We start from the raw sequence: 14,191 nt of genomic DNA on the forward strand, positions 1-14,191 counted from the left end.
ACAAAAGAACACTCCCCTAATAATCAAAATCAGGAAATTAACATTGACACACTACCATCTAATCCTCGGAGCTCATCAAGTTTTGTCAACTCTGCCAACCATAGCAAAATAATCCAGTTCAGAATCACAAACTGCCTTTAGTTATGACTCTCTAGTCTTTATCAGTCTGGAACAGTTCCTATCATTCCTAGATTTGTGTGAACCTGACAGTGAGACCGGTCATTTTATAGAATAACCCTCAATTGTCTGTTTTCTATTGATTCAGATTCCCCTAACCCTTTTATTACTGACTATGGTACTTTTTTTATGGGACATGTCCTATAGAAAATATAAGAGAGAAAATGTCTCTATCATTTAATAATAATGTATCACTTTAATTTAAAAACTTAGACCATTTACAAAAAGAAAATATAGGAAGTTAGACATATGGACAAATATTCATCTCACTAAAAATCAAAGAAATACAATTAAAACAATGAGACCTGTTCACTTGTTAAATAAGCAATGGATTCCACAAATACTGGTGAGAGTAGGGTGACTTAGGCACTCTGTTAGTAAAGGGCATTTTTAAAGAAAATAGCACAATTCTTTTGGAAAGCAGTTTAGCAAATGTTCTAAAAATGTTTATGTCCACTGACCTTACAAAGGCCCATCTGAGATTCTACTCTTAAGGAAACAATCTAAAATGAAGAAAACACTTTATGCTCAATGATACTAATGGCTGTAATTATAATAATAAAAAAATCCCAAATAATAACTCCCAACAATAGGGAAATATTTTAGTAAATCAAAGTTCATGATAATGCTATGCAGCCATGAAAAATGTTTACAACAATTTTACTAGCATGGGGGAAATGCTTTGGTTATTAGGGTACCTGGTGAAAAATGTGGTAAAATATGAACTAAAGAAGTCTAAATACAATTCCAGCTGACCCTCGCCATCCGTGGAAGATACTTAGCATATTGTTTCTTCCAAAAGCATGGTAAGGTATAGCTGAGCTTTTTAACCAATTTTCAGACCCTTAAAAAAAAATACGGTAAAAACACAACAAAGTGTTATTAAAATAGGAATTCGGACAGCTGGCTAGGTCAATGGCCTGTTACATGTTTCACTCACAAATCCCAGCTTTGCAGCATGACTTGAGCAATTCAGATTTGTGCCTCAGCAAAATTATAGTAATACCTGTCATGAACTTTCAGGGTTGCTTGGGACCATTAGATAATATGGATATTAACTCTGAATGCTAAGGATCTATTTATTATATTTTTAACTCAAAAAGTAAAGGAAGAAAACATCCCAAGATGCTAGTGACACTTATGGAGGTGGGAGCAGAATATGAACATGTAAGGAGTGGTTTTCTCTTCCCTCCTACTGTTTTCTGAATTTCCCAAACTTTCTATAATGAGAATGCATTACATTTTTTGGTAAGCGATTTGGTGAAATATAGAGCATATATTACTTTTATAATCATAAAAGTTAAAGTTTACTTGTTAAATAGAATAGAAGACAAATACCTGTCCTTTTGTCGTGTAATCTGCCAAGATGTTAAGTAGTTTATAAAATACTTCGAACCATGGAAGATAGCTGGGGAAGAAGAGAAAACACATGAAATATTAGTATGCAGGTCAAAACTTTAACCAGGAGTGAATTCAAGACTGGTACATTTCAGTTTTTCTCTACATCCTAAAGAGTCTTCCTGTCGTAGTCTGTGCTGGAAACCCAGGCTGGTGAAATGCTAATTATTTCTGGGATTTTAAAAAACTGCCTGGATAAGACGGAGGATTGAATGTTCATTATAAATTATTCCTATGCCTCAGAGCTAGAACAGGTTCATAGAGAAGACATTCAAAGCAGACTCTGCAATCAGGAACTAACTCTGAGTAGCCCCCAGGCCTCTCCCACCACACCCACCCTTTCCAGGAAAGCTTCTATTCAAGTTTCTCATGATTAGACACACACAGCCACACTCACATGCAGCACTTCCACTGCTGGCAGCTGCAAGGTGTCCCAAAGGCCCCAAGAGCCCGAAACCACTCATCTTGTTACACCAAACATTCTATTACTTATTGTATTTATCGTGGGATGAGCACTAACTCTCCATCCCCACTGCCCTCCACCAAGTCCTGACTACCATGTCCCTTTACTCTGATAACAGCATGCACCTAACCACAGTCCATCCTCTGTGTTGCTCTTAGAATGGTCTTTCTAAAATGCAAGTCTAAGTGGCACGTTGGATTACAAGCAAATTCCTGCAATCATCCCCCTGCTGCAGGTTTTCTTAGGATGGTGTTCACGTTTCTCCACTGTCAGGCCCTTGACTGCCTCTCTGGTTATCTTCTCTCAACTTCCTCACATACATCCTCTCCCTGCAGCCTCATGCTGAGCATGTGCAGGCAGCCTCAAGCCTGCCTCTGCTTGTCTTAGACTTGGCCCTTTTCTCCCTCTGACCTTCATGGGAGGTCAAAGGGAGGCCGGGCCCTCAACAGAGTGCCCAGGTTCTCACACTCAGCCTCAGCATCACCGAATTCTTTCCTGCTACCTCCCCACCTCTCATGCCTTGATTCCCTCTCTTCCATGCGGCCCTGAGCATGTGCCTACTCTTGTTATAACATCGATGTAATACTCAATGGTGGATCTATTTTCCCAGCAGACTGTGCAGAGAGGAAGGATCATGTCTTGCTTTACCTTATCTTCCCAGGGCCAGGCACGCAGCCAGAATGCCATCAATGCTTAGTGTTGACTCAACAACCAAAATTAAATAAAGACTAACAGCAAAGGCACATTAGTGTCCCAGAATTGCTGCTGAAATATATCCCCCAATCCCAAGAAGTTTTGTCACTTAATTTAAATGGCTTTATTCTCTATAAGAAACTTTCCGAAGCAACAAAGAGTCATGTGAGAAGTGTTGTACCAAGTTCTGGCCCACCCCCACAATCCGCCCTGCTGAACTGACAGTGTCTGTTGCTGATAGAGCTGGATGCAGAGGGAAGCGCTGATGCTGCTCAACTCAGTCCGGCCATGCGGAGGGAAATCAGCGCCCTGCACAGATTACCGGCTGCAACGCCGAGCGTAATATATGAAGTGAGAGGCAATCAAGGGGACAGATAAAGTGCACAGCTCCCTATCACTGACGTCTGTCTGAAGCCAGCACATGCTACTGTAAAATTTAAGTAGTTTATCAGAATATACTGATAAGCAACTTAACTTTTCACTTCTAGGACAGCATTATCACTTATGTTAATATGTTTCAATCAGCTCTGGCAGCTGCATATTGACTATTACAGGGCAAACCACTGCTGCCACTTTACACAGCATTCGCTTTGGCAGAGAGATGGAAACATTCAAGAGGGATTAGGGAGGAGATAAATTTCTCCCTTCCTAGTCTGTTAAATAAACCTCAGCTGAGTTAAAAGCCATTCTAGTAGAAACAATAAATCCCCTCAGAAGAAAACTCTTGTCCAGATTAGAGGACTCTTAGTAAACAAACTCAACCAAGGATTACAAATTTCTTTTTCCTGAAAGAAAAAAATACCACTAGTTAAATCTAGGAACTGAAAATCAGGAAGGAGGATTATAAAAAGCAAGAAGAGAAAGTATGTCCTCGCAAGGAAACTGTTGCCTCATATAAATAAAAGTTGAACTCCTTTTAGAAATACTTAAAAGTGACCCGGGGCAGGCTGGGTTCCCTGATAATTTAGGACTCGGTATGTATGGAAGCAGCTTTGGCCACTATGTCCAACTGACCAGCATCCCTTGGGCGGAACCTCCAGCCTCCCTGCCCCGTCCTGCTATGAGGATGAAGGAAGGTGACGTCGTAGGACCGCCCGGACCTCAGCAGAATGCCCAGGTTCTCAGCCTCAGCCTCACCAAATCGATTCTTTTTGGCTATGCTAAGCAGAATCCTCAGCCATGGGAGGTTTCATAGTTACGCTGGAAATCAGCCATTTCTTTCTCCCTTCGGCCTGACCGGACACAACTGTTCTCCACATGTTGTCCCCTGTGCACTGACAGATGAATATCTAGTGATGGCAGCGTTAAGGTCTTGAAACCAAAACCCAGCTGTCCTTCTTCAAAGGATCCCTCTTTCCCCTGTTGGGAGGCCAGGGTTCACAGCTGAACTTTATCCAGTGCTGCTTCCTGTACCGCTTCATTAGTGCTGGCACAACAGCTCCATGCTGCCTGTGAGCTTGCAGGTGAGGCTATGGAGACCCTCCGCTCCATTTTGTGCTTGTCTGTCATCATAGAATAAACACAACTTCCCAGTCCAGAGACAGGAAACAAACACCCATTATGCTGCTACTCCCTGGACAGCTAAAGGAGCTCTGGCCGGCCCAGAGCCTGCTCCACGTGATACCTTTGTGCTACCTTTATGCTACTGCGCGAGTCCTCACCACAGAGCACCATGTGTGGTGGGTTCAGACCAAGGCTGGGGCCTGAAAGACAAATATAAAGGGTCCCCGTAATCAAGCAGGCTATGGTCCTCATGGGAAAAAGAGGCACATACACAAAAAAGCGCAATAGTTTAGGTCTAGAGGAGGAGCTGGCACTCTTTCCCAACTACTTTATGGAGCTTAGGCTTTTGATCGATTATAAAATTATAATGGAGCATTATCAAGACCCAATCAGCAGAGCTCTGATCGGAAAAGCCTGCTTCCCAGGCACTGGCCTGGATCCAAGCTTCTCTCACCAAACTGTGTCCCAGGTTACTTGGTCCCAGGCTTTGCCCTCACTCCCAGGCCTGACATCAAACGAAGAGGCTTTTGTCTGTGTGAGGCAATACGAAGTCTTAAACCCGAGAGGAGCTCCGGCAGCTCCTGTAGGATTCCTACAAACTGCCTCACTGAAGTGGCCACCTGGCCCCTGTAAGCCGTGCGGGGCAAGTTCTGGAGATAGTGCATGCAGTCAAATGGCTCACGGTCAAAATCACCTGTAAAAAGGTCTTAAATTGCCTCCTCCATACATCAGACACGGTTTGTGCAGATGTAAAATAGTGGGCCTGAGTTTGAAGAACTGCTGAGTGAAAATCGTCTATGTTGAAACAGGTGAGCTGTTTACTCTTGAGGTGACTCAGGAACTGAGTCCAACTGAGAAAAGACAAGTCACTTTTCTTGCTCCACTGAATGCACTGTCAGGATAGTCATTCCGGCTGTCGTGTGCTCATATGTGTATGACTGACCTGTGTGATGGGATTCCACTTGAGTGTCATGAACAGCCAGAAAGCAGGGTGTGCAGGCTGCAGGGCAGGAGATGGGGGTGGGGTAGGGGAAGGGCAGAAGGACCAGACTCTAGAGGGCTGCTCATATGTCAAACCAATGGGCCTCCTTAGTCTGTAATCAGCAGGGAAACAAAGGGACAGTTAAAAAGGAGTAACATTCTGAGCATGAGTTTTCAGAACCAGGTAGAAAGTGATTATTTCCCCCTCATCTTATACCTCAGCACAGCCCAGTGAATCTTAGCCTTATCAGCACCAGGGTCTATTCTGCTATCCTAGAGGAAATCTCAGATAATATAACCTAGTCATGCTCATTATTTGAAAAAGATCAACATAATGCTCTGGCTCTAATGTAGACGAGAAATAAAAAGAAAAGGTCATTGATAATAAAAGTTTCACATCTAAACACTCGAGCACCATTATATTAGAAGATAACAATGCAGGTCCTCCCTGGGAAGGACTCATGGCAGAGCTGCTCTACTCATGTCTAGAATAAAGCGTTTCCGGCTAAGAAGAGTGACATGGAATAGGGCCTTTCATTTTCTCTGTAACTTTCCACTGTCTGAGGCGCTCTTTCTTCAAACTCTATCTTGGGTACTCAAGGGGAGGTATCCCTTCTTTTAGTCCTTCCTATCAACAGATTTTGACAAGATTTATTGAATGGCAAAGCATTGCTTAGTTAAGGCTTTTTGGCATTGAGTTTTTAAAGCTTTCATATTAAAAAGGAAAAAAAAAAACACAACACCCGGAATTTAAAAATGCAGAGCAGCATGGCATATACCGGGGAGAACACAGACTTGAGTCAAATAACCTGGGATGAATCTGTCTTGGTACTCATTAGCTGTGACACCTTGGGAAAGCAGTCTCTCCAAGACTGTTTCCTCCTCTATGAAAAGATATACACCACCTAATGAATGTAGCTGATGTGTGTACACACCCAATCTGGAGCCAGCAGTGCTCTTCCTGCCCCTCTGCCTACTAACCCTCTTGCCAATCTCAGCTTTGGGAAGCTCTCTTTGACTCTTGCTGTCTGGGTCAACACTCTGCAGGAATTCCTCATGCCCTGCAGTCGTCAGAGCAGATGGGAAAGCACAAGCTGTTATAAGAAGAAAATTCTCACCAACTGATGTGACCACTTAAACCAGGAAGTCCCCACTCAGCCCTGGTTTGACCTAACATCAATCCCTGCTCCTCTGTCAAGGTCTCAATTGTTAAACATCTACAATAAAATGTAAATTGGTCACAAAGTAATACCACAAACTCATGCAGAGAATGCAGGATTTCATGAAGCCCCTGTTAGGAGATGTTGGACACCTACTCAGAGATGAGGCAACGTGACCAACAAATGAAGGCCTGGCAACAAGGAACAAAGAGAAAAATCAAGAAAGATGGTGGCACAATAGTCACATCAAAAGAGAATGAATTCAACATCAAAATATTAGAGGCCTTGGGGAAATCCTCACAGCTTTGGAAAAATTACTGCTTTTATGGATACTGTGAAAATCAAACATGAAGTGGTAAGATGTCAGAAAAATGATGACTCCTCCCCTAAAAACTACTTAACTCACCATTTATTCTAGGAATAATGCATTATAGGAGTAAAATTTATTTTAAAAAATTTATTTTCTTTTTTTCCCCAAGATAAATCCTAAATAAGCTTTCCCCCCATTTTTACTATAAAATTTTGGTCTCCACTTAAATAGATGCATTTGACTATGAGGCCATCCTGGGCTTCCCCGATATTAAGACTCATCTTAGTTTATAATATATGCTTGTTTGTCTTCTCCATTAGTGTCACCTTCTGAGAGCAAAGATCATGACTGTGTATTGACTGTTTAAACTCTAATGAGTGCCTGGCCCATGTCAAACAGTCAATAAATCAGAACTTCCCTCGACAGATGTAAACTCATCGCTATAGTTTCTACTAAGGCATTACCGCTAGAGCTTTAGAGCTAATAGTCAACCAACTCTTGTTGGAGGCAGAGCTCCAAATTTAGGATGCAGTATTTTGGTTAGGAAAATAATCCAGAACTAAAAATGACCCCTGCTAATGGATTGCTGGAGTCTGTGACAAATAATTAGAAAAGAGTGAGAAAATGTTTAAAGTGAATATTTAAAGTGAATTAAACCCAGATCGATTATTTTAGTTTGGCAACATAATTTTTTAAGTGCAGGTGAGCCTTTAAAATTGCCAAGAATCCTCAAATCTGTCAGTGTATCAGGCCCAATGTTCCCCACAGGGTCAGTTCCAAACTTCTTCTCTCATCTCTAACACATTCCTCGTGGCCTTCAGAAGATACTCTTCTCTTTCCTCTCTTCCACTTCTCCTGTCTTTTCATGGGAAGTAGGAAAGACCCAAGATCCTAACCACACTGCCTTCTATAAGACATATCTTCTCCCCCATTGTACACAGCAATAAGCACTCCCACTTTTAAGTATAACAAACCCACCTATATATGTGTGGTCTACAGTTCTCAAACTACAGCCTTAGCACCTAGGTGTACACATTCCTCCCCATAGGAAAAGCACACAACTTCCTGAGCTACCCACATCAAACTTCAATGAACATTTCTATGGAATTAAAAATTGAGGTGGTATTTACAGTCCAAACACCACACATTTCCAGACCATTCATTTTTCCAATGTTGCAATCAGTTATCTAACTATAAGTCTTCCACATTTACTATGAAACACCCAATATATGCCTGGCACTCTGCAAGGTGCGTAGGGAATGAGCCTCAGGTCACAGCATTTGGGAAGCTCACAGTTTAATGAGAGAAGCAGACATATTGGAAGACAATGTCAGCAGCACTGGGTCAGCACCCTCACAGAGGTTCATAAAGAGAACAGAGAAGAGGTTCAGAAAGTCTTCTCACAGGAAGTGACACTTCGCTGCTAAACTTTACACAGAATGCAAAGGCAGGAGACCCACCTGGGTTTGGGTATCAGCTCTATCAATTACTAGCTGTAGCCCAAGTCATGTTTCTCCTTTCCCATGTGTGGAATGGGGACACAATATCCACCCTCACATGGCTGTTATGAGGGTGAACTTTATGTGAATACACCCACCACTGTGCATGGAATGGAGTAAGTACTGTTTTTCATGATACAATTGTATTATTATTGCTAATATGATCAGAAGTCAGAAGAACCTAAATAAAAGACAACCCTCTTTGGGAGACCAGAGCCTGTCTCACCCAATCTTAGCATTCTGCTTTGCTCACAGCCGCTTATCTCGAATTGTAAATTTATTATGGTATCCAGTTAGGCTCAAGAACCTCTGATTTATGTCCATAATTAACATCCCATTGTGATAACTATTATATCTATGCAGGAAAATATATTGTATGTACTGAATGAATAGAAATATTAATTTGCATTAGGAAAAAACACACAAAAAGCTGTCATAAAACATCTGTCCTTATATAAATCTATCCAAACATACAGTTTGATCTGATTTTGGAAACAGGCTCTTTCTTGATGGGAATTCAATAATTGTTGCTTTTAGGGAGTGGGTTCGTCATCTTTTCTGTGACAGTAATACCGTGATTGAGGGAGATTGCTGCTCAGGAGGAAAGCACAGAGGCACTTCTGTTATCACTGGTGAAGTGTTGGTAACAGAAGATCTTTGTAGTAATGATACCTGCGCTGACAATTCAGCGTAATTCTCAGATATTTTCCATTGAGCCCAGAGAGGGTGAGCACACAGGCCTTTCATCATTTCCGAAGAGTTTATGATGCTGCCTATTCCTGAATTCGCTCACCTGCAAGGTTTTTGTTTTTGTTTTTGTCTGTCTCCCTCCCCCCACATTCAGAGCATCTTATTTTATGGCTTAAAGTACTACTGTAATATAATGTAATGGGTTAGTGAAGATCTAACTAAGGCCCACCTTTTGGAAGCTCTCAGAGACTAAAAGAGAAATATACTGTCACTACTGGGAAAAAAACAAAAACAAACCACACACACACACACACACACACACACACACACACACACACACATACACACAAAGGGAAGAAATGGCTACACAAGTCCTGCCCTGCTTTCAGTAGTAAACAAGCAAATTAATTATCCCACTGAGACCGCAATTGATACTATTCTCATTTTAGAGCTGGGAATTGAAGCTAATGGGGGCAAGCGGAAAACATTTATCAAGTATTAGGTGCTCAGAGGTTAGGTGCAGGTAAAAAAAAGGAAGAAAGACAGGCACACAGAGAGAAAGGAGCTGGTTAAATAAATGTTTTAGAAGGCAAAGAGTCTGGGGCCAAAGGGAAACTAATCTAGCACCAACCCCCCAGTTGTCTTTACAACAACTCTATGAGATGAATTATCATCCCATTTTACAGATGAGAACACTGAATCTCAGAGAAGTGAAGTGACGGCCTTAGGACAACACAGCTGCTAAAGCAGAGCTAGACACAAAACTGGCCCAGTATGATTTGTATCCTAATTGCTTCACACGACACAATATTAGCTGTGAAACATGATCAAATAGAATGTTCAGCTCTGAGATAAGGATTTGAAATCCTTACCTGTGGTTCTCGCTGTACTGTCTGATAGAGTGAAAGCTCACCTGCCAAAGCCCATTGGCTCTAAGTGTTCCGAGTGGTCCAACTTTGGCTGCCTCCCAACAATTCCGTGTATTTTCTTATTCTGCCAACTCCAGGGACACTGGTCATGTGTCAACTCTTTATTGGTTTAGGAATTAGTGTATGTTTTAGATTCAGAAACACAAATATAAACAGCTTGATTTAAAATGCTTTAATCAAACATGGCAGAAGAGAGATTTTAAGTTTCCAGTCTTCATGTTAAGACTCACTGCTACCTTAGATGTGTATTTTTAAGATCTTATCTAGAAAAACCATGGCCTGTGTCATAGATTCTTAAACAGACTGTGTTTCCCTTTTCAATTTAAAGCATAAAGCTTTAAATGTATGCTTATGGTGACAATTAAGGAAATGCTAGATTAGACAGGGCATCAGTTTTCCACGAATAGCACTCATTTAAGTTCATTTCCACCCCAGATCTCTGCCTGAATGTTGTATCATTCAATCGCAAATCTCTCTATAAAAGTGTCTGGCTGTCTCTTAAACCCATTTACGCTTTATGCTTCAATGCCTTTCCCTGGCAACTTTTTCCATATGCTTAACTTCTTTCAGGGAAGCAGTTCTGTCTCAATTCACAGAACAGCACACCAATCAACACAGGCAGGCAGGTACAGAAAGGAAGAAGGAGAGACAGGCACACAGAGAAAGTAGGATATGAATGTAGCTGGTCCAATAAAAGTAACATTTTAGAAGGTAAAGAGTTTTAGACCTAAAGAAAATGAACCTAACACCTACCCCCAAGCAATCAGAGAGCCCTGAACTTGAATTTATAACCCAAACACTCTGTACCATATGCAACTTGAGACACACAACTGGTAGCACTACTGGGGATTTATGACTTATGACTTGTTCATATTTAATTTGTAACCAAACACTTCCCCTTCCTCTTAGCTACCTTAGAACTCTTGATTAACTCTTGTTTTCACAGGTCAGAGGTTAAATAAAGGAAGGGAAGCATTCTGCGGTGATACTGCCCAGAGCACCACATCCAAGAGTGACCTGTGCAAGGAACATTAAAATAAGTGATAAGGCTGGAGATTGTTTTAGACAGCTGATGTTCAAAGACTCCTTTGGGTACGAAGCAGGACCTTAAGGTGAGGGAACTGCCAACAACGACAGACAGGAAACTGCTCTCAAGTTACCTTTCATGACAGAGCAACTCTCTCTCCAAGAGGTTTCTCCCAAAATGTTTTTGGAAATGAAACAGGATTTTGAGGTAAGGTAAAACAGGAATTATTGCAAGCCAAGCAACCCTTCTCCTTGCTTCATTCTACCACAGACATCCGTCTGCCCACCAAATTCTCCTACTCAAAGAAAACCTGCACTGTTATCTCATTTTGTGGCAGACCTGGGCCAGATTGAGGGAAGCAAATTTCTCTATACAAAATTAATCACATAGAGGCACAGCTAATCTGTTGAACAAGTTATATGTAATCTGTCCAACTGCAAGATTCATCTAGTTCCAAGTACCTTTATTGCTGTTTTATCCAACTGATAAAAATAGTAATAATAGAGACCACCATTTATTCTGGAACTACCAAGTACCAGGAGCTTTATATGCACTTGCTTATTTACTGCCCCATCCTTCTGTAAGTGTGCACCATTACATCACCAGGTAACAAATGAAGAAACTGATGCACAGAAAGGGTAGGTAACTTGTTCAGAGTCACACAGCCACAAAGTAGGTCAGGGTCAGATCCAGGTTTGTGTGATTTACTGTGCCAGTAGGCACTTTTCTTAAATCAATCTGTCTCAGGAAATAATATCAGTGAAGTGCACATCAGACAGCACTTCGCATGTGATTGTTTTCAAACTGTCAAAATGGGACAATCATTAAACTCATTTTATAGAAAGCAAGCATTCATTCATTATCTCATTCATTCACTCATTCACTGCCTAATATAAGCCAGGCTTTGGGTAGAGAGTTGAATAAGGTGTAACTTCCACTAAGGAGGGTTCTCTGGTGTGAAACTGTTATGGCATTAGGAATGATCTGATAGAGGCAACAAGAACAAAACTTGGAAAATGTAGGATGTAATGGCTGGATCGCTCTGAAAAGAGGTAAGGTATACATTTCCTCTGGACTACATAACACAGACACAGCATGAGACAGGCAGTTGCCTCAAGTGAGCCCTGCGGGAGGATGTAGGAACCCAATCCCAAGCAAGCTGAAGAGCTGGGAATCCAGCACTAAGTTGGAACATAAGATGCCATTAGTTACTCTCCGTTTTTACCATGATAAAATAAGATAAAATAAAATCCTACCCCTCAGCCACTCCTTAACGTTTTCTTTAAATATGTTTTAATAGATTTCAAAGAGAGGAAGGGAGAGAGAGGGAGAGACAGAAACATCAACGATGAGAAAGAATCATTGATTGGCTGCCTTGTGCACACCTCCACTGAGGATCAAGCCCGCAACCTGGGCATATGCCCTGAATGGGAATTTAACTCCTTAGTTTTAAATAATCTTTGTGCTTATGCCTGATTGCATTATTATAAGCCAAGAGAAGCAGTTTGTAATATCACAAAAGCTAAAACTGGCGTTATTAATAACCCCTCAAAATATGGTAGCACAGAAGAAGACAAAGTCTTTGGTTACAAATCAAATAAGAACAAGTCATAAGTCATATATCCCGAGTTCTGCTATCAGTTGTGTGTCTCCCTCAAAAGAAACCCTAAAAGTTAAACTTTATAGGAGGCCCAACCAGCAAAGTTCCTACAGAAATAGGTTTCTCTGAGATACATTCTTAACTCATATAATATGAGAGAGAACAGGAAATAGGCCTTTCAATGAGTAACTACTAAAAGCAGATTATTAAAATGAAGATCAGAAAAATGTATGCATGAATCGCTTTTATTATATCGTCACCAGCATTAAATGTTGTGACTCAATTTTTTTGATAATGTATTTTAAGTGGTAGTTCTTTATCATGTATAATATATACACACCTAAACCATGTGCTAAGAGAATGATTATATAAATTATGTAATTAAAATATATAAATTCAAGCAATAGGAAAGTTACACTTTAGAATATTTTTCATGATATGGGAAAATGCTCATGACATAATACAGATTGAAAAGAAATGGCATACATAACTATGTATCGTATATAATCATACACACTCATAGAAAGACTAGACGATAAAAAATTAATTGTGGTTATTTCTAGGCTATGAGATTGTAAATAATGTTTCCTTGTACATTCTTTTCTACATTTTCTATGGTTTATGTACTGAGCATGCAAATGATTTAAAAATGTTTTTAAGTTTTAAATTTTAAATTATAAAAACTAAAAATTTTTGTCTTTTAAGTAGTTATTCATAATTGCAAATACTGGAAAGCAAGCTAAATGTACAATAATAGTTCACAATAAGTTATGAACTATTAAAATGATAAAATATTATATATTCATTAAAATCAAACAATAGAAAAATATTTTAACATGGAAAAATATTTACAATATATTTAGATATAAAAGCAGGCTCTATAATATGTACAAATAATTTTTCATTTTCATGTTTGTGTTTCCCTATATTCTCCAAACTTTCTATAATAAATACATATTACTTTTATTACATTTTAAATTGAAATACCTTCCCACTTTCTTTTAAAAAAATCAACAACACAAACAGCCATGTGTGATTCCCCTCTGTCTACCAACTTCTAAGTCATTTTGTTTGTGGGAAGGAGGCAGATTGATCAGGCAAAGAAGCAGAGGCCTACCTTTTTGTTTCTTTAAGTATGTTTAATAACTGTGACGACCCAGTTCCCCAATAGGCCCTCTGGATGAAATAGAAGTTTGCACTGTTTAACAAACTGGTCACATGGAGCCTCATGCTCTTTCCACTGCACCGTGTGTTCATGGATCTCTGTTTCAGGGCAGGGGTGGTTGGCTAACAAGGTTTTCAGTGACCTTCCTTAATGTGGGAGCAGTCAGCCTCAATAAACCCTGTTGGGCCTCAGAAAGCAGGACATAGTTACTTATCCCTCTTAGTTACTTCAGTTGAGAGGGGAAAGAAAAAAGGGTCAGAATCTATTTTCCCCCATTAGATTTTGAGGCCAGATCTACAAGGCTAGATATAAATATTTAGTAAGCATCTGTATATGCCAGCCTGTGCTAGACAGCCAGGATAAATAAATGAGCAAGACACAGCGCTGTCTGTCTTCAAGGAACCTAAGTCTCATGGGGAAGACACACATGTAGATGGGTAATCACAACACACTATGATGATGCTGTGATACAGCTGGGCACCAAAAGCTGGGGGAACTCTGGGGAAGAGCAGATCAACAGTCTGGGATATCAGCTAAATGAGGAAGAGAAATTAGATGAGAGAAAAGTGTATTTCCATTGGGAGGGAACAAAATAT

At 40.4% G+C, this 14,191-nt stretch overlaps 1 protein-coding gene across 1 annotated transcript in view; it reads right to left on the reverse strand.

Moving 5' to 3' along the window:
* The window catches only part of DENND1A (DENN domain containing 1A), a 465,733-nt gene that overhangs the window by 242,880 nt on the left and 208,662 nt on the right, over nucleotides 1–14,191 (reverse strand). Inside the window, exon 6 of the mRNA XM_081104118.1 lies at nucleotides 1,516–1,585. Within this exon, the coding sequence (XP_080960244.1) occupies nucleotides 1,516–1,585 (70 nt within the window). The remainder of the gene's footprint in view (nucleotides 1–1,515; nucleotides 1,586–14,191) is intronic.

Source organism: Myotis nattereri (genome assembly GCF_964212035.1).
Source record: "Myotis nattereri genome assembly, chromosome: 12".
Lineage (NCBI taxonomy): Eukaryota > Metazoa > Chordata > Mammalia > Chiroptera > Vespertilionidae > Myotis > Myotis nattereri.